The sequence below is a fragment of the Echinops telfairi genome, unplaced genomic scaffold, assembly GCF_000313985.2.
Source record: "Echinops telfairi isolate 266 unplaced genomic scaffold, ASM31398v2 ScPeMD7_18;HRSCAF=68, whole genome shotgun sequence".
NCBI classification, from domain to species: domain Eukaryota; kingdom Metazoa; phylum Chordata; class Mammalia; order Afrosoricida; family Tenrecidae; genus Echinops; species Echinops telfairi.
This window is the reverse complement of record NW_022103915.1, coordinates 69,282,208-69,303,285: the sequence shown is the minus strand read 5'-3', so window position 1 is coordinate 69,303,285 and position 21,078 is coordinate 69,282,208. Positions and strand designations below refer to the sequence as shown.

At 39.3% G+C, this 21,078-nt stretch overlaps 1 protein-coding gene across 3 annotated transcripts in view; it reads left to right on the top strand.

The window, feature by feature from the left end:
- Positions 1-21,078, top strand: part of MIPOL1 (mirror-image polydactyly 1) — a 391,526-nt gene that overhangs the window by 299,675 nt on the left and 70,773 nt on the right. For all 3 annotated transcript variants that reach the window (XM_045288123.1, XM_045288121.1, XM_045288122.1), the window contains one exon: positions 20,380-20,610. In XM_045288123.1, the coding sequence (XP_045144058.1) occupies positions 20,380-20,610 (231 nt within the window). The remainder of the gene's footprint in view (positions 1-20,379; positions 20,611-21,078) is intronic.

The following is a 21,078-nucleotide window of genomic DNA, read 5'->3' as shown; positions in this document are numbered from 1 at the left end:
AGCGGTCCTCTTCTTCTCTCACTAGGGCGTTCTAGCTGTAAGTCCAAAGGCATGTATCAATTCCTTTAATCTGCAATAGATGTGTTTGAGGAAAAGTCTAGTTCAATTAGTGGGTTTTCCTACTCATATCCTTTGAATATGACCTCTATGGTACGGTGTACATCTCAAGAAACAAAATCTAAAGTCCAGGTAGCCCATAGTGTGCGGCTTGGGAAAAGAAACACACTGAAAAGTGCATGAGTAGCCATCTAGTACAAGACGAATGCCACCCTTTGGGGGGCCATAAAAGCAATGTGACGGGTTTTCCACACGAGTAAGCCACCCTTTCCCGCCCTTATCAAGAGAAGTACGCTCTCTTCTTAGAGACAGACATAATCCCCTGCCTCTTGGCCACGTATCTCCACTGGAGTGCACTGAACCCCAGCGTAGGAATGTCCACTCAATAAGGGAGACTGTATCACATTGCCATATGGCATGGACTGTCTGTCCCTCTTTCACTCCTGCCTGATGAGAAACTCCTCCCCAGCTAAGGCAAGGCCTCTGGGAGAGGATTTTTTTAACTCAGCATAATTCTCTGACAATTTATCCAGGTTTTGCCGTGTAGTTATGATTATTGTTTCCATGGAATTGGTCCATTGTATATCAGTTGTCGGATTTACGTGTGCAAATTTGCTTACGGTAATCTTTCTTTTCCTTGTACTGGCTGAAATTACTGACTGATGTCAGTAATTTGTGGTTTTTCTCTCTCTCTTTTTTTTTTTTTGGTTAGGCATGCTTAATTTTATTGATGTGTCAAAGGACAGCTTTTTAGTGACTTTCTAATTTTTCCATATCCATTTTCACTGATTTCTATTTTTGTCCTTATTTTTTTCCCTTCAATTTGCTTTGCATTTATTCTGTTTTTATAGGTTTGAGTGGGATCTTCAGTTATTGATTTGATATATTTTCCTAATGTTATTGAATGCTGAAAAATCTCCTCTCAGCATAATTAGCTATGCTCCTCAGATTTTAATATGTTTTATTTTCATTTTCATTCAAACCCATATATATTTTTTAATTTCCCTTGAGATTTCTCTTTTGACCCATATATTGTTTTAAAATCTGTCGTTTAGTTTCCATGTATTTTAGAGATTTTTTTCGTTTTCTTTCTATTATTGATCATTTGATTTCATGGTGAATAGAGAACATACTCTAGCTTCATTCTTTCCAATGTTGCAGGTTCATTTTATGACCAAGAACAGGGTGTAGATTGTTATGTGTTGGATGGGTATTTGACAACAAAGTGTGTTCGGCTAATGCAGGTACAGTATTCTTTGTCAATTGGATCCTGATGGTTGATGGGTTGTTTGGTCTTTCTCTATCCTTGAGGGTTTACCAAGTTCTTTGTCTGCTGTTGCGGAAGCAGTATTGAAATCTCAAAGTGAGCTGTGAATTTGCTCGCTTGTCCTTTCAGCTCTATCCACGTTTTGTTTTCATGTTTTCAGTTCTGTTGTCAATAAACACTCAACATTGCTATTCATTTTGATGGGTTGTCTCTTTTATCATACTGTAATATCCCTCTTCCTCTCTGCTTACTTTGTTTGCTCAAGATCACTTTATCTGATATTAATATACATACTCTGCTTCCTAGATGATATGCCTTTTTCTGTGCGTTTACTTTCAATTTACCTATAGCAAAGTATTTCAAGTGAGTTTCTTACAGACATCATACACTCAGGTAGAATTTTCTAATTCTCTCTGCCAATCTCTATCTTTTAATTAGTACATTTGGACCACTTATATTTAAGTTAAGGCTTAATTCTATTTTATTTTATTTTTTCTGTTTGTTCTCTCTGGCTTCTCTATTCTTTTGTAGTTCAGTTTAGTTTTTCTCTTATTTTTTCTTTATCCTGTTTCTTGTGGATTACGTTACTTGAATGTTCAGTATTTTATATTTCCTTTTTATTTATGACATTTTAATGTGCTTCTTTGTATCGGGTTTCATGTTCTTTTTCTACATATTACACTTTGTGTGCATGACTTATAATAGTGTGCTGTTGTCATTTGACCAGGTCCAGTGAAGTATAGAAATCGTGATTGCCTTTATAGCTTTTTACTCTCCTTCATCTATAATGTGCTTTTAAAAAATACTTTTATGCAGTTAGAATCATGTCAGATGGTATTAAAATGTTTGCTTCAATTCTTAAAACATAATTTTAAGCGCTTGAGAAGACACCCCTATTATGTTTCTTCATATCTTTGCTTTTCAAGCGCTTTCTTCCGTCCTGGCAGCCTGAGGTTCTGTCTTTTACCACTGACTTGTTCTTCCAGAGCTACGGGCTCGTCATTCTGGTAAGACAGATCTGCTCCTGCGATATGCTCTTAGTTTTCCGTTATCAGAGGAGACCTTGACTTCTTCGTTTTTGTAATATATTTTCACTAGGTGTAGGGCTCCGGGTTGCCATTCTTTTCTCTCGGACCCTGAAACTTATTGTAGCACATTCCTCTGACTAATGTAGTTTCGAATAAGAAATCTACTATCATTTGAAGTGTTTTTTTTCCCCTTCATATACTTGCTTATTTTGGTCTTTTTATTTTCTGGAAGTTTAATTTTTATGTGTCTTGGTGTGGATTTATTTGAATTTTCCCTGTTTGAAGTTTGCTTCGTTCCTTGGAGGTTTATGTCTCTAACTGTGTTTGGCAAGTCTGTAGCCATTATCTCTTCAAGTCATATTAAGCCTTTGCCCTCATTCTAGTCTCTTTCCCGAGCTCCAGAGATCTCAGTGTTACAGCTTTGTCACATAGCTCCGTAAGGTTCCGGCTTATGTTCTTTCCCTCCCACCCTCACTCCCCGTCTTTGTCTTTGCTGCTCAGATTGCTTGATTTCTGTCATTCAGTCTTCCAGTTCATCAGTTTATTGCCTGTCTCCCTATTAGTCAATGGAACCCATCCACTGAACTGTTTTTTTCAGTGATTTTTTTAGGTCTAAAAGTTTCCATTTCTTCTTCTTTATACCCTGTATTTCATTCTTCATCTTTCAGTCATCTTCCCAGAAGAATAAATCTCATTTCTATTAAATTTAAAGATATATGTATACTCACCCACCACCAGCCAGTCGATTCTGACCTATGGCAACCTTGTATGATAGAGTAGAACTGTTGTGTAAAATTTCCAACATTGTAAATCTTTATGGGAGCTGACAACTTCTTTTTTCTCCCATGGAGCAACTGGTAGGTTTAAACTACAGACCTAGACATCAGCAACCCATTGCTTAACTTACTACACTACAAAAGCCCTTGATAGATAGATAGATACATATAGATAAGCACACATACCTATATTTATATATATTACATCTATACACACATACATATATGCATGTGTGTTTGCATGTGTGTTTATATATGTATGCTCATACACATGAAGGGCTTTATAAAGTTTGTAGGAAAGTGGAATGAAAAGATGATGGAATTTTTCCACGGACGTTTGGAATTCACGGAGAGAGATAGCACACATACTGGTGGTGCAGTGGTTAAGTACTCAGATGCTAGTCAAAAGGTCAGTCATTCAAACTCACCAGTTCTTCTGCAAGGAAAAGATGTGACACTCTGCCCTTATGAAGAATGACAAACTTGTAAGTCCTCTGGCACAGTTCTCCTCTGTCCTATGAGGTCACCATGAGTTGAACTGACTGATGGCACGGAGTTTGGTTAGAGATACATACGAAAACACGGGTGTGCATTTCGTTTGCAGACATGCACTTCAGTGATGCTCATAACATATTGCTATGTTATATAGTATGATTTCAGGTTAACTCTGGTGCCTGTGTTCTAGAACATAATATAAGCAGATTTCTGAGCACAATCCCTTATTACTCCACTTCCAAAATAATCAAATTCATGAAGTGTATAAATACACTTTTTCGTAATCAGGAGCTGATTATGAGAATTTGTGAGTACTATAGTACTTTGAACAAGGAGATATTTTAAAATCTTGAGAATTCGTTACTTACCGACGGTTCCATTATTTTCTCCTGGATGATTTCCACAAAGAGTCACTGCAATCTGCATTACAAAGGGCAGTGCACAGGGGGCTTCTAAGAATGTGAGTGAATCATGAACCACTGTACCCACTACAAAACTTGGGCTTTGCAACTGTGACTTTTATTATATTAAATAATTATTTTCTCCTGGAAAGAAGTGTAACCAGTTAGTACACAGACAACAAAATCAGAATAACCACTTGTTTAATTTACAGATTAAATCTCATACTGAGTTAATTTCCTACATCCATATGTTACTGAGACGGAAGGCCCATTGTTCTGGAGAATCGGCAGATTTCCTCAGAAATGAGGGAGCGAAATCAACTATTGTTTGATTGGCAGTCTTCAAAATTGTACCAATGCAGTGAACCAGGAAGTTAATGCATACACTATCCTTGCAGGAAATGCACGCTTAGGAAGAGGTAGTACATACCTTTTGGCTTTATATAATTTAGTAAAACAAGGTGAACCTGCTTTTAAAAAAAAATTTAAAGGCGTTATCAAAAGTGAATAAAGGTCAAGAAAACTAGTTTACCTCTCCTGATTCATGAAAAACCTGTAGAAACAGGCAGTAGTTATTCAGCAAAATATTTATAAAATGTCTGAGTATTGTACAAGACTTTGTACCTCACACTAGACCTGCATTACTTACCCTGAAATTATAAAGGTAAGAATACCTAGTCTTTGCTAGATGTTTTCATACATGTAGGTCACTTTCGTTCATTCACCTTTGAGCCATCAAGTTTTGTTGATGTGTTTACTGTTTTAGGAATGAGGAAATTAAAAGCCAGAGGGGTAAAATGTGTTTCCCAAGGTCATGCAGAGGAAATAGCAAATTGAAGTTCCAACCTGAAGTCTTTCACCGAACTCCAGAGTTAGCACTCTCAACATAGTGGGAGATCAGAATGTGCAGTAGCATCCCTGACTTCTATCCATGAGATGCCAGTAGAACCTCCTCCCAAATTGTGGCAAGCAAAAATATCGCCGGACATTAAAAATGTCCCCAGGGAGATAATATCACACACACACACATACACACACACACACCACCCAGGTAAAGAAACATAGAGCCATAATACATAATTAACTCCATTTTTTTAACCCATAGATACTTAAACAATAAATAAATAAATAAATAGATAAATAGCATATACACCAAACACAACTGGTTGAGAAATTGCTGCAACTAAATTAAATAGAAGAAGAAGAAAAAATGCATCTTGGGGAATCGTGATTAAAAAAATGATCTCATTTAAGGATTGGAGTAAGAGGAAGCTGGGAATGGTATAAAAATGTGTAACAAATAGTAAAACCCTCGTTGAAAGAATATTCTGAATCCATGTATCGCATTACAGTAAATGAGGAGTTCAGCACTTAGGTATGAGCACCAGCTGAGAGAGCACAAATGCCTGTAAGGAAACCCTCCGTGAGTCATAAACCTGAGAAACCAAGATATTGAAGCTGAAGGTGGGCAGAGAGTCCTCGACATGACGTGAAGAGACAGACACTGAAACGAAGGCAGAAACGACTGCGGAAGGGACATCGACCACGTGTTGCTTGTTAGAGTGATACTGTGCAGTCTCCATGTGAATTAGGATGATGATGACATGGAATATTACTAAGTAAATATTAATGAAATTTCACTTTCTACGCACAACTGAGAAAAGTTTCCATTCATTAATAATCACATAATTTCACAACTAGAAGGAAAAAGTGAATTTAAATTCTGTTTTATGGTATTACCTCATGATCATGCCACTTCAGCTAGTAAATAGAAATAGTGGTTTTATGTAAACCACGCTGATGGTTTCATGTGAGTTATAGTCAATTTATATGGCCCGTCTAGCCATAATTTCAGATGTGATGTATTATAATGCTGGACTCAATATGCCTGTAGCTATAGTTCCATTTTGAAGAACATCTTCTACTCTACTAATGACAGAATTAGGATGGGATTAAGACCTGACTTTACTAGAAGTTGTAAACCAAGTCTTTTGTTTCCATGAGGGCATCTTTAAAATTACACCTTAGTGGAGGGGTGGAAGAAAGGCAAGACTTACTACTCCCATAAAGAGTTACAGTCTGAGAAACCCTGAGGGGCATTTCTATCTTGTCCTATAGCAGTGGTTCCCAACCTTCCTAATACTGCCACCCTTTAGTACAGTTCCTCATGTTGTGGTGACCCCCCAACCATAACATTATTTTCATTGCTACTTCATAACTGTAAAGCATGTATTTTCATTGTTATAAATTGAGCATAATTAAAGCATAGTGATTCATTACAAAAACAATGTGTAATCATATATTGTGAAATATTTATTTCTTATGACAAATAAATGAAATTTTGTCTTGAAGCATGGTGTAGCATGGGTAACAGTCTTCACGCCTGGTACCCATATGTGGGCATATCTGCATGCATGCGGACTCTCATGGAAACGAATAGAGGGGTGGTGTCTGGGTTCCTAAAACCATCGGAAATATTCTTTTCCAATGGTCTTAGGCGACCCCTGTGAAAGGGCTGTTTGACCCCAAAGGGGTCTCAACCCACAGTTTGAGAACCGCCGTCCTATAGGGTTTCGTGAGTCAGAGTTGACTCATTGGTAGTGAGTAGAGGTTGTGAACTCAGCGACATCTTTTTTTTTAAATCATTTTATTGGGGGCTCATACAACTATCACAATCATTATATCCATTGTGTCTAACACATTTGTACATTTATTGCCCTCATCATTCTCAAAACATTTGCTCTCTACTTGAGCCCTTGGTATCAGCTCCTCATTTTTCCCCTCCTTCCCCGGCCCCTCCCTCAAAAAACCATTGATAATTTATAAATAATTATTATTTTGTCATATCTTATACTGTACAGCGTCTCCCTTCACCCACTTTTCTGCTGTCCATCCCCCAGGGAAGGGGTTATATGTAGATCCTTGTGATCTGTTCCCCCTTTCAACCCCACCCTCCGTCCACCATCCCAGTGTCACCACTCTCACCACTGGTCCTGAAGGGATCATCTGTCCTGGATTCCCTGTGTTTCCAGCTCCTATCTGTACCAGTGTATATCCTCTGGTCTAGCCAGATTTGTAAGGTAGAAGTGGGATCATGATAGTGGGGGGAGGAAGCATTTAAGAACTAGAAGAAAGTTGTTTGTTTCATTGTTGATATATGCTGTACCCTGACTGGCTCATCTCCTCCCCATGACCCTTCTTTAAGGGGATGTCCACAGATGGGCTTTGGATCCCCATTCCGCATTCCCCCTTGTTCACAAATGATATGATTTTTTTGTTCTTTGATGCCTGATACCTGATCCCTTCGACACCTCATGATTGCTTCTGAGCTAGATGGCCACTTGTTTACCTTCAAGCTTTTAAAACCCCAGATGCTATATGTTTTGATAGCCGGGCACCATCAGCTTTCTTCACCATGTTTACTTATGCACCTATTTGTCTTCAGCGATCTTGTTGGGAAGGTGAGCATCTTGGAATGCCAGTTTAATAGAACCAAGTATTCTTGCATTGAGGGAGTACTTGAGTGGAGGCCCAATGTCCATCTGCTACCTTAATACTAAACCTATAAATACATGTGCATGGATATATTCCTCCATCATCATATATAAATATATTTACATATGTACATGCCTTTTTTTAGACCTCTATAAATGCCCTTTGCTTTCTAGTTATTTCCTCTATTTCCTTTTACATTTCTCTTGTCCCACTATCATGCTCAGCCTTCATTTGGGTTTCAGTGATTCCTTTCGGTAACATCGCCCTTGATCAAGCCCTACCAGGCCTTTTACACCCTCCTTGACACTGATTTTGGATCACTTTTTGTTCCCTTGTCCATGGGTTTGTTAATACCGCTTCCTTTCCCCGGCCTCCCCCGCTCTCATGCCTCCCCCCCACCAACCATTGGTCCTGCCAGATTGTTTATCCAGCCTATCTTATCTAAATAGACCTGCAGAGTTAATAATATGCACAAAAACAAGACAAAGCAAAACAAAGCAACAAAAGAAAACAAAACAATAACAAACCAAAAAAATGACACACAAAAAAAGAAAAGCCTGTAAGTAGTTCAAGATCTGTTTGTTGACCTTTAGGAGTGTTTTCCAGTCTAGTCTGATGGGGTGCCACGTCCTGGCCCCAAAGTCTATTTTTGGTACTCCCTGAGGACTTCCTTGCTCTACTCCCCTTACTGTTCTGTTGCACACCCTTATTGTTTTCCCTTGGTGTGGTGGGATCAGATCGGGCACAATTCCCACACTGTCTCCAGTGTCCCCTGTTGGGCTATGGGTCAGTGTGGATGTCATGTCTCCTAGTGGGGCCGCCCTGTGTTCCTCTTTGTGGATTGGCTGCTCTGAGCAGAGATATCATCCTCAAGGCTTGGTGGGCCAGGATGTGTTCCACTCTCTCTTCCTCCCCATTCATTTGCTCCTGTGTACTCTGATCAGACATGCCCCTCTCCCTGAGCTATAGTTTCAGTGCTGTCCTCTGAAGTAAATTCTTCTGGGGGGCAGGGCATCAGCCACATTTTTTGTTTAAGACTTTACCTTAGAAGAAGATGTGGCTTAAAACACCATCCTTTGTTTTCCTTGGATTTATATATAGCCATGCAGTTCTAACATACATCACCTCCCCTGGAAAGCTGTACCTCTACTTCTGAGTGCTGAGCTTTGGTAAGAGGAAGAAGACCTGCTGTGACTTTTGGACAATTTTAGCTTCTGGCTTTGGATCCTGTATTGGGCTCACCTCTGCCTGACCTTCGGATTTGGGAGTAACAGCACCCACCACCCTTTGAGACAGACATGTCCTCTATATTTCGTAACTTTCTGTGAGAGGTTGCAGTGAATGGCAGACCCTGGGGCATGAGGGTATCTATTCAAGAGCTGAGTAGGAGGGATGTAGAGCAGAGGAGCATCTTAGAAGATTTGAATATTTGAGACAGATAATTTCCAGGGGTTGAAAATTAACACTGAGGTAAATATGTTTTAATAGTTCATGTGTGCACTTGGACTGTATCTACCCCTACTTCACCATTACTCTTGTAGAAAAATCTCTCTAGAATGATGAGTGTGTTTTACTAAGATTTTATAGTTCATTAATTCTCTGGTGAAACATCCACATAAGCATTGCCGATGAAGTCACTGTAGAATGTTCGTTCTTCCTGATATCCCGTCACCAGCTCACCCAGCCGTTGCAGTCCTGACTCTCCATTCTGCCCTGGTGCTCCTAGCGGTGTTTTCTTGAGCTCGTTTTCTTCTCATTCAGACCATGTCTTGCAAGTCTGTGTTTAAGATCATTTTTCTTTGCATCATCCAAAGAATCGTAAATCATTCCGAAGCCAGTGGGCTTGCCACCACTCAAATGGGTTCTAAATCCAAAAATGGCATCTGGTGTGGTCTTGTACATTTCGGGTATTTGTTTCGCGGATTTCTGTTTTAGGCACTGTTGCTTTTCTGTTTCTTTTCACTGAAGGAATCCATTGGTCATGAGCTTTGCGGTCTGGATAGTCATTCGTAATGGCTGAGGATGTAGCATCAACTAGAGATGAAAAGAAAAAAATGCTGATTTATTCAAGTTCCTAAGGAGTTTACACACACACACACACCCCTGCAGTAAAGCTACCCTTTTTCAGTAGAGTATTCATGGAGGGGAATAAGGCTGTTCTACCTTGCCCTGTAAGGTTGCTATGAGTTGCAGTCAACTCCATAGCTGTGCGTTTGGTTTGGTTTGGGGTTCAAATTCTACTGCTAGGTGTATGACATTGATGATATTACTTACCTCTGTTTGTTTCAAATTCTTCATCTGTGAAAGGGAATATAATAGTATTCTTCCATGGGTTTTTGGTGAGATTTATTGAATTAATATATGTGCTTTGGAATGACTTTTAGAGATCTGTTTGCAGTACAATAAGACACTTTTGCATGATTTTAAGAAGCATCTTATTTGTTTTTTTAAAAATCACTCCAACTAAAACTATTTCTTCTTAAATGCTGTGAATTTGCTTTAACAATTTCAAGTGATGATGAAACATGTATTGCAGAAAAGAGAAATAAGAGAGGTCATGAAAAGTTACTAGGTTTGTGCTCATAGTTCCCATAGAGAGGGAAGTACAGTGTGCCAGGACACTGTGCTGTAGGACTGGTTGTCCCTGCAGCAAGAGAACAAGCTGGAATTGTAGGAGACACCTTACAAGTAATACTCTTGGAGTTAGCTAGGTTGCATTGACTTCCTTAGGGATGTGCATATTGGATGATTCTGCAGCCTCAGGGCTTGGGAGCTCTCCCTAGTTGTTAAGTACCTAAGCTGGACACATTTGGGATGAAAGTCAGGAGTGTGAGAACCTGATAAAAGAAAATAGTTTGATAATAGGTTTAACTAGCTTGTCCAGAGAGGAACAGACTAGCCTCTAGCCAGGACCTCAAAACTACATCAAGATAGTTTTGGGGTTTTTCCAATGATATCAAGACTTAGGATTCCATGCAGAGAAACTTTGGAAGTCTACATATTGAAAATCCCAAAGAATCCACAAATTGCTAGAGCTAGTACATTCAACAAGGTAGTGTACACGATCAACATTCAAAAATCCTGTTCCTATATATCATCTAAGCAAAATGAAAGGAATTTTTAAAATTTCATATATAGTAACATCTCAAAATCATGTTGCTGAAAGGCATTTAAGAAGCCTGGAGTCAATGGGAAGATGTCCTTGTTTATGCATTATTGCTGCTGCTAGATGCTATCGAGCCCATTCTGGCTCAGACGGACCGCAGTCAGTACAACTGAACAGTATGTCGCCTGCTCCTTTCCTGTCCTTACAACGATTACTGTGTTGGAGCTTGTTGTGCAGCATGGGGTCACTCTAGCTTGTCTTCCTTTTCCAAGCATTCATCTTTCCTGATAACGTGTCCCACGTGCAGGAGATAACATCTCATCTTCTTCATTTCTAAGGAGCATTCTGGCTGTACTTTTTCAAGACCGATTTGTTTGTTTTTCTGAAAGCCAAGTTCATGTTATCAAGATGATGATATGCCCCAAAGCAATCTATAAATTCACATAACCCTTATTAAAAACCCAATGATCTTTAATTTTGAAAAATGGAAAAGCAAATCCTAAAATAACGTTTAGAAAAGAATGCAAAGTTGGACTCATTCTTCTTGGCTTCAAAACTTGGGAAGAAATGGGGAGTCAGGTGATTCAAAAGTTTTGGAACTAGTGAGAAGTGGTGGTTACACAGCATTGCTAGTGCAAGAAATATCATGCACTGTATACATGACAAATGGTTAATTGTATGTTATATTAAGTCTACTTTAGTAAAAAAAAAAAATCATCATTATCACTCCAGCTCCTTTTGCTTCAGTAAGTCTTCAGGGGAATTAGAAGGTTTCAAAGACATTTTTAATAATAAATAGCTTATTGAGCTTAAAAGCCAAAGATCACCATCACAAGGACATTTGAGAGAAAAAAGAAATTGTAGAATAAATTTGCTTCCAAAAGCAAATGACGGAAGACCAGAAAGTGAAGAATTCACAGAGGATGAGATCAGAGTAGTATGAGCATAATAATGGGGATATTTTTAACTAGGTCATTCATTTTTAGTATATAACTAAAATAGTCACATAGAAATCTGGATGGCATTTTAAAAATTTCACAATGTGAATGCAGGCAGAATTCTAAATTAAGTTGACCCACTGGAAGTTTATAAGATACAAATATAAACGACTTGGGGTAGATTAAGCTTTTAAAATAGGACCCAAATTTAAAGAAACAGTGGTTAATTGGGGTATATTAACAATGAGAGTTTATATTTGAAAAAAAAAAAGACAATCGTAGACTGAAATATCACTATAGCTCTGCTAGGATTGCAAAAGTTAAGGAGCCTCACTGTACCACTTTAAAGGGGAAGCAGAGCAACTGGCATTCATGTATTGTTGAGGGCGCCTACAGTGGTACAACCAATTTGGAAAACTGCAGCATCTCCTTAATTCTAAGACACATGTACTATAAAGCAATTCTACACAAAAATCCTAGCAACTGTACCACTAGGCAACATTATAGTAAACAGAGAAAGGATTGAAGTTGTCAAGGATTTAGTCTGACTTGGATGCAAAATCATTGCTAATAGAAGCAGTAGTCAAGAGGTCAAGCAACCACGCATCGAGTGAATCTGCTGCACAAGACTAATTTTTAAGTGTTGAAAGGTAAGGATGTGACTTTGAGGAATAAGGTGCCCTTGATGCAAGCCATGATATTTTCACTTGCTGCATATGCGTATGAAAGTTGGACATTAAATAAGGCCGACCAAAGAAGAACAGGTGCATTTGCATTACGGCGCTGGAGAGGAATAGTGACAGTCCCGGGAACTGCCAAATGAGCAGATAAATCCGTCTTGGAAGTGCAGCTCCAAAACTCCTTGGAAGCAAGGATTGCAAGACTTCATCTCAAGTACTTTGGATGTGTTGTCAGGAGAGACAGCTCCCTGGAAAAGGACATTATGCTCAGTGAAGTAAGAGGCAATGCAAACGAGGAAGATCTCTGACCAAATGGATTGACGCAATGACTACAATGGGTTCAAGCATAGCAACAATTGTGAGGACGGCGCAGGGCAGGCCCTGTTCTCTTCTGAGGTGCAGAGAGCCACTTTGAGTCAGAATGCACTGGACAGCACCTAACAGCCGCACGCCAGTAATGACGATAGCAGCAACATTGGAATGGTCAAATGCATTGTGAACGGTGGTATGTTCATATGATGAAATACTTTATGTCTGTGAAAAACAATGAACCATTTTCAACAATAAGGATGAATCTCAGAAACCCAGCATTGGTTGAAATAGACCCTAGACAGATTATCAAAAACAAGCAGTCCTAATACTACTAGAGGTCAGATTTGTTAGTACCTTAGAGCAGGAGGAATAACTGGGAGAAGAAAACACTGAGATCTCTCCTAAATTTATGGGTAATTTCCCTTTCATGTTCTGTACATTTCATGGAGCTGAATAGGTGCATGTTACCATATGTAATTTTAAAAACAATTAACAATTAAAATGTAGATAATAATATCCCAATTGTGAAAAAAATAAATCAACTTATCTTTTTAAGGTTGTGTTTGGTATTTTTTTAATGTTTCTATTTCTTTCTTTCTTGGATCTTCAAAAAGACAGTGCTGGAGCAAATTGGAAGTTGGAACAGGAGAGTCAGTGTATTGGAGGGAGTGAATAGGAAAACGGGCTCACACACACACACACACACACACACACACACACACAACGGGAATCGGTAGGCACCTAGATTCAGAGGAAGAACTGAGAACAGGGTTAGTTCATCAATAGTAAAATGAAAACCACAAAGAAAGATTATTTCTTTGACCCTAAAAATGTAGCATTATGCACCATTCTCATTTTAAAAATAGTAACCCGGGGACTAGCGTTTAGTAACACTCTCCTTTTTCAGGGAATCATTTCAGTCCTTGTTTGTTTGTTTTCATTTCAATCTTGAAATACTTTTTTTAGATACACTATGATTGTTAAGTCTCCTTCTTATTCTAATATGAGGCCTTGCCACGTGAGCACACCTTCAAGGCTTATTGGTAGCTTTAAGTAAAAACAGAAATTTATAATTAATTTAAACAGCATAAAATAAAGTAGAGTATATATTTGGCTAGTGGTAGATTCTCTGACAAGCTCTCTGTAGCTTTAAGAATTAATTATATTATTTCTTAATCATCTTATCAATCTTTATTATATAATTAGGCTATTTTCAAGTCTCCAATCTACATTTCCTTGGTATGCATGTACTGAAATGATTTTATTTAATAAAATCAAGACCATCTCCTGTGTAGGTTTGAAATATCTCAGATTAAATATTTATATTTTCAAAATGTCTTTATTTAATTGAGTAAGGTGCTAGGTGCCATTTGAAAATAACCTCAGGTGGTAGGTGTAATGACATATCAGAGTTGACCTTTAGCATTTTAGGATTCTATTTGTCTTCATTTTCTTCTGCATTTATTTAGTCTTAATTTGTATGGTATTTATTCTGTATGACTTAATGAATAATCGTAGTAGACATAAGATTCATTAACAGAAAGAAAATATATCAGAATGAATGTTATTTCCATATAGCTTTACCAGTGATTTTGGCTTCATCCTGTTTCAATTGTGACAAGAAAATGCTATGTATAAGGCTTATTGGCGTTTGCACAAACATTGTTCACCCTCATGAACTGCTTACAGAATAGGCCCTGGAACTACAAATATGATGACCATTCTCTAACGTCTCACTTTCCCCAGTCATTTTAGTCTGCTTCATCATTTAACCAGAGAGATTTTATTTTCGAACCATCTGCTATTCCTTCTAAAGAAAACTGAACATACATTGATAAAGCCTAATTGTTGTTGTTGTTAAGTGCCATTGAGTTGGTTCCAACCCAAAGGGACCCTACACACTATGGAATGAAGCACACCACAGTCCTGCACCATCCTCAAAATTGTCCCTGTACCTGAGCCAACTCCAGGCCTTCCTCTTTTCTGTCATCCCTCCACTTTACCTAACATGACATCCTTCTCCAGGGACTGGTCTCTCCTGACAATATGTCCAAAGTATGGAAGACAAAGTCTGGCCGTCCTTGCCTCCAAGGAGCACTCTGGCCTAACCAGAGTAGTCTGTCCTTTTAGCAGTCCATGGCTCTTTCAGTCTTCTTCTCCAGAACCACAATTCCAAGCAGCCATTCTTCCCCGGGCTTCCTTATTTAATGTCCAACCATCCCATACACGCGATGCAATAGAGAATCCCATGGCTGTGGTCAGGTGCACCTTAGTCCTCAAAGTACATCCTTGCTCTTCAGTCCTCTAAAGAGGTCTTGTGCAGCAGATTTACCTAATGCAATTCACGGTTTCTCTCTCTCTCTTTTCTTTCTTTCTAATTTTAGTCTGCTTTCATTGGAGTGTTTGGTAGAAATTCTCACAAATCACAAACCTCTGCCACAACTTTCTTCGAGAAACTCTTGTTCCCTGACCTCTGTAATAATGCTCTGGCCTTCGCAGGATTCCAGCTGATCCTTCTGAGTCTCTCGTGCAAGATTTCACTTGGCTTTCCTGCCCCATAAATTCACCTTGTATGTAGGTGTCTCCAAGGGTTGTGACCTCAGTTCTCTTTTCAGATTATAATCCTTTCCTTTGCAATCACATCAGTCACTTCCACTACTTTATATTCTTCTCTCTCAGAGTTACTATCGTGTTCCCTCCTTGATTGAGGCACCGAAAGCCAGAAAGATGAAAGGCACCCTGATGCTTCCTTTTCTTTTGCCTCTCACATTGTGTTAGTCTGGGTAGACCAGAGAAACAAATCCATGGACACACATATGCGTATAAGAAAGAGATTTATATACAAGAACAATTGAACATTGAGAAAACCTTTCAGCCCAGTCCAGATCAAGTCCATAAGTCTGATATCAGCCCATATGTCTAATACCAATCTATAAAGTCCTCTTCAGACTCTCAAAACACATGCAGTTTCCTGAATGCAGGAAAACCACAGGCCATGAGTATTGATTGTGGCGCCAAGATAAAATCTTTGACAACTTCAACCTTTCCTCCACTTATCATGATCTTACCTATTGGTCCAATTGTGAGGATTTTGGTTTTCCTTACATTGAGTTGTAATCCATACTGAAGGCTACAATTTTTATCTTCATCAGCAAGTGCTTCAAGTCTACCTCAATTTCAACAAGCAAGCCTTGTAAACTGGGTACCACAGGTTGTTGATACACATTCCTGCAATCCTGATATCACACTCTTCCTCATAGAATCCAGGTTCTCTCATGATTTCTCAGCATACAGATTGAAGAAGTACGGTGAGAGGATAGGACCCTAACGCCCACCGTTCCTGATCTGAAACCATGCAGTATGCCCTTTTTCTGGTCCATGTACAACTTCTTCATGAGCACAATGAAGTGTTTTGAAATTCCCATTCTTATCAAGGTTATCCACAGTGTATTATGGTCCACACGGTTGAATGTCTTTCCATCCTCCATGAAACACAAGCAAACAACTTTCTAGTAGTCTCTGCTTTGGGACAAGATCCATCTGACATCAGCAGTATCTCTTGTTCCACGTCCTCTTCTGAATTTGGCCTGAACTCCTGGTGGTTCCCTGTCAATGTAGTGTTGTAACCATTGTTGGGTGGATTATTAATTAATAACTACTAGCATCCTTTTTATTTTTCAGTAATCATATTCATTTGTCTGGGTACCTTTTATGTAAAAGGAGATAAGTAGAACAATTTTCAGTTATATGTGTGTATGTGGTTAAGTAGATATGTATATTTGCATACACATATACAAAGGAACTCCTAAAAGTTCATGAAAAAAATCCATTATCTTTTAAATTTTAAACTTTAAAAATTAACTTTAATAGTTTTATTGACATACAATTCACATTTCATAAAATTCAGTAGTTAAACGTAGTTAAAATAGTTGTGGAATTATCACCACAACCAATTTTGGAACATTTTCTTCTCTCGTGTACTTATTATTATTAGCTCCCCATTTCCCCCCAACCTCCCCTGAAATAATCCTAAGAAACTATGAATCCAGTTACTGCCCCTATAGTTACTGTCCTGGATTTCATATAAAGAGAAGCATGCAAAAGGAAGAACAAAACTCAACAACAATAACTAAATAAAACAGAGAAAAAACTGAATCCCAAAGAAAGCAGAAAACAGTAAAACTAAACAAATTTAAAATGGGTCAAAAGGGAGAACAAATGATACGGTATTAAATTTTAACCTAACTCTAGCTTCATCCATCCACTTTCCAGTGCACGCTGTCTGGTGGCAAGGCTACTCACATCCGTGGTCAGTGAGCAGAGGAGATTCGCCAGAGACTGTGCAGACCCTGCAGATGGATTTTAGGTTTTCACTTTCTCCTTTTGTGAAACGAGGTGCTCAAAATTGAAGGGCTAATTCAGTTCTCTGCTCTGGTCTTTGATTTTATTTACAGTCCTGTGTAACACAGGCTGATGTGCTTCTTCCATGAGGACTTAGCTAACACCTCACTTAGATGGATGGCTGCTTGTTTAAGACAAACTGTAAGATCCCCGATGCTATTTCTCTGACAGCTGGGCACCATCTAATTTCTTCACCCTACTTTGCTGTTATCTTCACCCTACTTTGCTGTTCACCAGTATCTTCAGTGAACTCTTCATGATGGCAAGTATCTTTTTTTTTAAAAATAATCATTTTATTAGGGGCTCATACAACTCATCACAATCTATACATACGTCATCGTGTCCAGCACTTTAGTACATATGTTGACTTCATCATTCTTACGACACCCACTTTCCACTTGAGCCCCTGGTTTCAGCTCATTTTTCCCTCTCCCTCCCCGCTCCCCCCGAACCCCCGATAATTTATAAATTATTTTTATTTTGTCATATCTTACCCCATCCCATGTCTCCCTCACCCACTTCTCCACTGTCCGTCCCCCAGGGGGGAGGCCACATGTAGACCTTGTCCTCTGTTCCCCCTTCCTCCCTCTCCTTCCCTCCACCCTCCCACCATCGCCACTCTCTCCACTGATCCTGGGGGATTCATCTGTCCTGGGTTCACTGTATTTCCAGTTCCTATCTGTGCCAGTACACCTCCTCCAGGCCAGCCGGATATGTAAGGTAGAATTGGGATCATGGTAGTGGGGCGGAGGAAGCATTTAAGAATCAGAGGAAAACTGCATAGTTCATCGTTTCTACGATGGCAAGTATCTGATACGCAGAGTCATCCATTATCTTTGGATTCGTGTTGTTAGGTGCCATGGAATCAGTTTCGATTCATAGTGACCCTGTGACCAACAGAAAGAAACACACCCCGGTCCTGCACCATCCTCACGATTGTTCTTATGTTGGAGACCATTATTGCAGCCACTGTGTCCATCCATATCCATATACAAATGTGCATGTCTAGGTATAGCTGAAGGTATATGCTTCTGTATGTTTATGTGTGCTCTAGCGGTGCTCCGGTGGCCCAGTGCTTACAAACTCGGCTGCAGTCTGCAAGATCGGAACCGCCAGTCTCTCCACAGAAGAGGGATGAGGCTTTCTCCTCTGGTACAGAGTCACAGTCTTGGAAACTCACAGGAGCAGTTCTGCCTTGTCCTATAGGGTCTCTATGAGTTGATACCATCTCAGTGGTGGTGAGCTTTAGGATATATCCAGGCAAACACCTCTTTTCAAAAGTTCTCATTATACCATTTCACTTTTGTGTTAGTAAAAGACCTATATTGGTACCTGTTTTCATTAACTAAAAGAATCTAAGGAGGATTTTTTCCCTTTTGTGTGTTCATTTTTTCAGTTAATTTTAATAAATCATTTTATTAGGGGTTCTTACAGCTCTTATAACAATCCGCACATCAATTGTATCAAGACATTTGTACATATATTGCCATCATTAGTTCCAAAACATTTTCTTTCTACTTGAGTCCTTGGTATCAGCTTCTTTTCCCACCCCACCCACCCTTCTGAACCCTTGATAATTTATATTTTTATTTTCATATTTTACACCAGCCACTGTCTCTCTTCACCCACATTTCTGTTGTTCATCCCCCCTGGAGGAGGTTGTATGTCGATCATTGTGATCAATTCCCCCTTTTCCCCTCTATCTCGCCCCCAAATTCCCCCTAGCCTTATGGTATCGCTACTCTCATTATTGATCCTAAGGGGTTTATCTGTCCTGCATTCTATGTGTCGAGAGCCGTTATCTGTACCAGTGTACATGCTCTGGTCTAGCCAGATTTGAAAGATAGAACTGGGGTCATGATAGTGGGGTGTGGGAGGGGGCGGGGAGCATAAAGAACTAGAGAAATGTTGTGTGACAAAAGGCAAAAAGTGAAACTAGCATTCAGCATTTGTTTTGCTGGAAGCTATTGAAGAGACAGCACACACCCGAAGCTGCAAGAGTGTTCTCACCAAGCTTCTCCCTCAGGACTACACTCAGCCTCTGCCTTCAAGCTCCACAGCTCTGAACGGTGCCCGTAAACACTACGTAGTAGTGTTTTAGTTTAGTTTAGTTTTAGTAGTGTTATTTGGCAACCGTAGGTTATTTTCATGGTATGAAAATGCTCTTAATTTTTTCCTATATAAATTAATAGTATTTTAGGCCATTTTGGCTTCTGAAAGCTTTTATAGGTATGCTCTGCTGTTTGATAGCAGGGAAACCTTGTACATAGAACATGCCCCAGTGGGAGCACAGTCACTAATATGCCGTAGACCTAATCAAATATCTCAGGGAATTTGTTTATTGCACCTGAGGGTGTAGAACATGTGGATCACCTTGATCAGTCGGTGCAACATGGTTCATAAAGGTAATTTGCTATCTGCCAGTTGGGTGAGTAAGTTTCTGGGGTCTTGAACGCTTGAAAGCAGCCATCTAAGATACAAGGTTGTGTCTCTAATATCTCGAGAAAGAGGCAAAGAAGAGAAGCAAAGACTCAAAGAAGAAACTAGCCTAGAAGACAATCTATACAAGCCCTGTCCTTACCTACCTTGAAACCAAAACTAGATGGTTGCCAACAACCACTGCAAACACTCCTGCGAAGAGCGCAACAGAAGGTTCCATGTAGAATGGGGGCAGGTAGGGGGCAGGGATGGGGGAGGGGGCTGGACTATCCATTAAACTTGGAGCTCATTACTTCAAGAGGTCTGTTCATCCACATGACTTAAAATAAATACTGTCACTTGCAAGGGGGAGGAGCTCTGTGGCATGGTGGTTAAACATTGGGCTGGTAACCACAGGGTTAGCAGTTCAAAACTACCAGTGGCTCCATGAGAGAAGGATGAAGCTTTCTGCTCCCATAAAAAAATGTTAAAATTTCAGAAACCCACGGGCAGTTTTATCTTACCTTATAGGGTCACTGTGAGTCAGCATCAAATAGGTGGTGAGTTTTGCACCCCCTACAGATACTGTGGTTCTTTAATAAGTAATCATCCTAAAGAAACCAAACAGGAAACATTAACCTAGGCCAAATAGGAGGAGGTAAGCAAGGGCAGAGAAGCTAGATTCATGGTAACAGAACAAGGATGGAAATCTGGAAATCACAAGTATGCTGGCACTTTGTGAAAAAACTCAACCAAGATCACTGAGAAATCTGCATAGAAATTTGTAAATGAGAATGTTGCTAGCTGTGTAAACAAATAAAAAACAAACAGATTTTTTAAAAGAAGGATCATTATCAATGATAATTTTATGATTAAATTATTTTCTTTAGCCAGTTAATCATCTAAAAGTAGGTTATTTAATTCATTTTCAGAACAATTGAGATGATATCATTGCTTGATCAGCTTCCATATTTTGTTTAAATTTGTTTGTTTGTATTTTCACAGTTTGCACAAATCTTTATCCCAAGAAGAAAATCTGAAGGATCAGTTTAACCATACTCTCAGCACGTATGAAGAAGCTTTGAGAAACCGAGAGGACATTGTGTCTATCACTCAGCAACAAAATGAAGCACTGGCTACTCAACTGCAAGAGGCTGCGGCCCAACAAGCAACCCTAGAGTTGCAGCTTCAGCAGGCCGTGGAGGCCACCCGAAGGGCCACTGACAAAGTTCAGACGTAAGTAAAATGATCTTGCATTATTTCAAATCAGAAAATGAAGGAAAACAAAAGACACTCTTTTCACAGCCAAACAATGTATCATTTATCATCTGTGCTGAAGACAAAAGTAGCTTGGACCAAATGAACTTCTTGTCTATTTCATTACATATCATATTCATTCTTGGAATCAAAAAGTTATTTTCTTAGGGGGTCATCATTAGTTTGTAGCGCAGGCCATTTCACTGAATAACCGATCTTCATCAATTCTTGAAGATCAGACCATTTAACAATCACTTTGTCCTCGTACCTTAATAAGCAATGTTAGTAGCAAAGGAAAAAGTCAGTGGAGGGTACATAAGCAAATGTGGTGAAGAAAGCTGATGGTGCCCGGCTATCAAAAGAAATAGCATCTGGGGTCTTAAAGGCTTGAAGGTAAACAAGCAGCTATGTAGCTCAAAAGAAACAAAGCCCACATGGAAGAACACA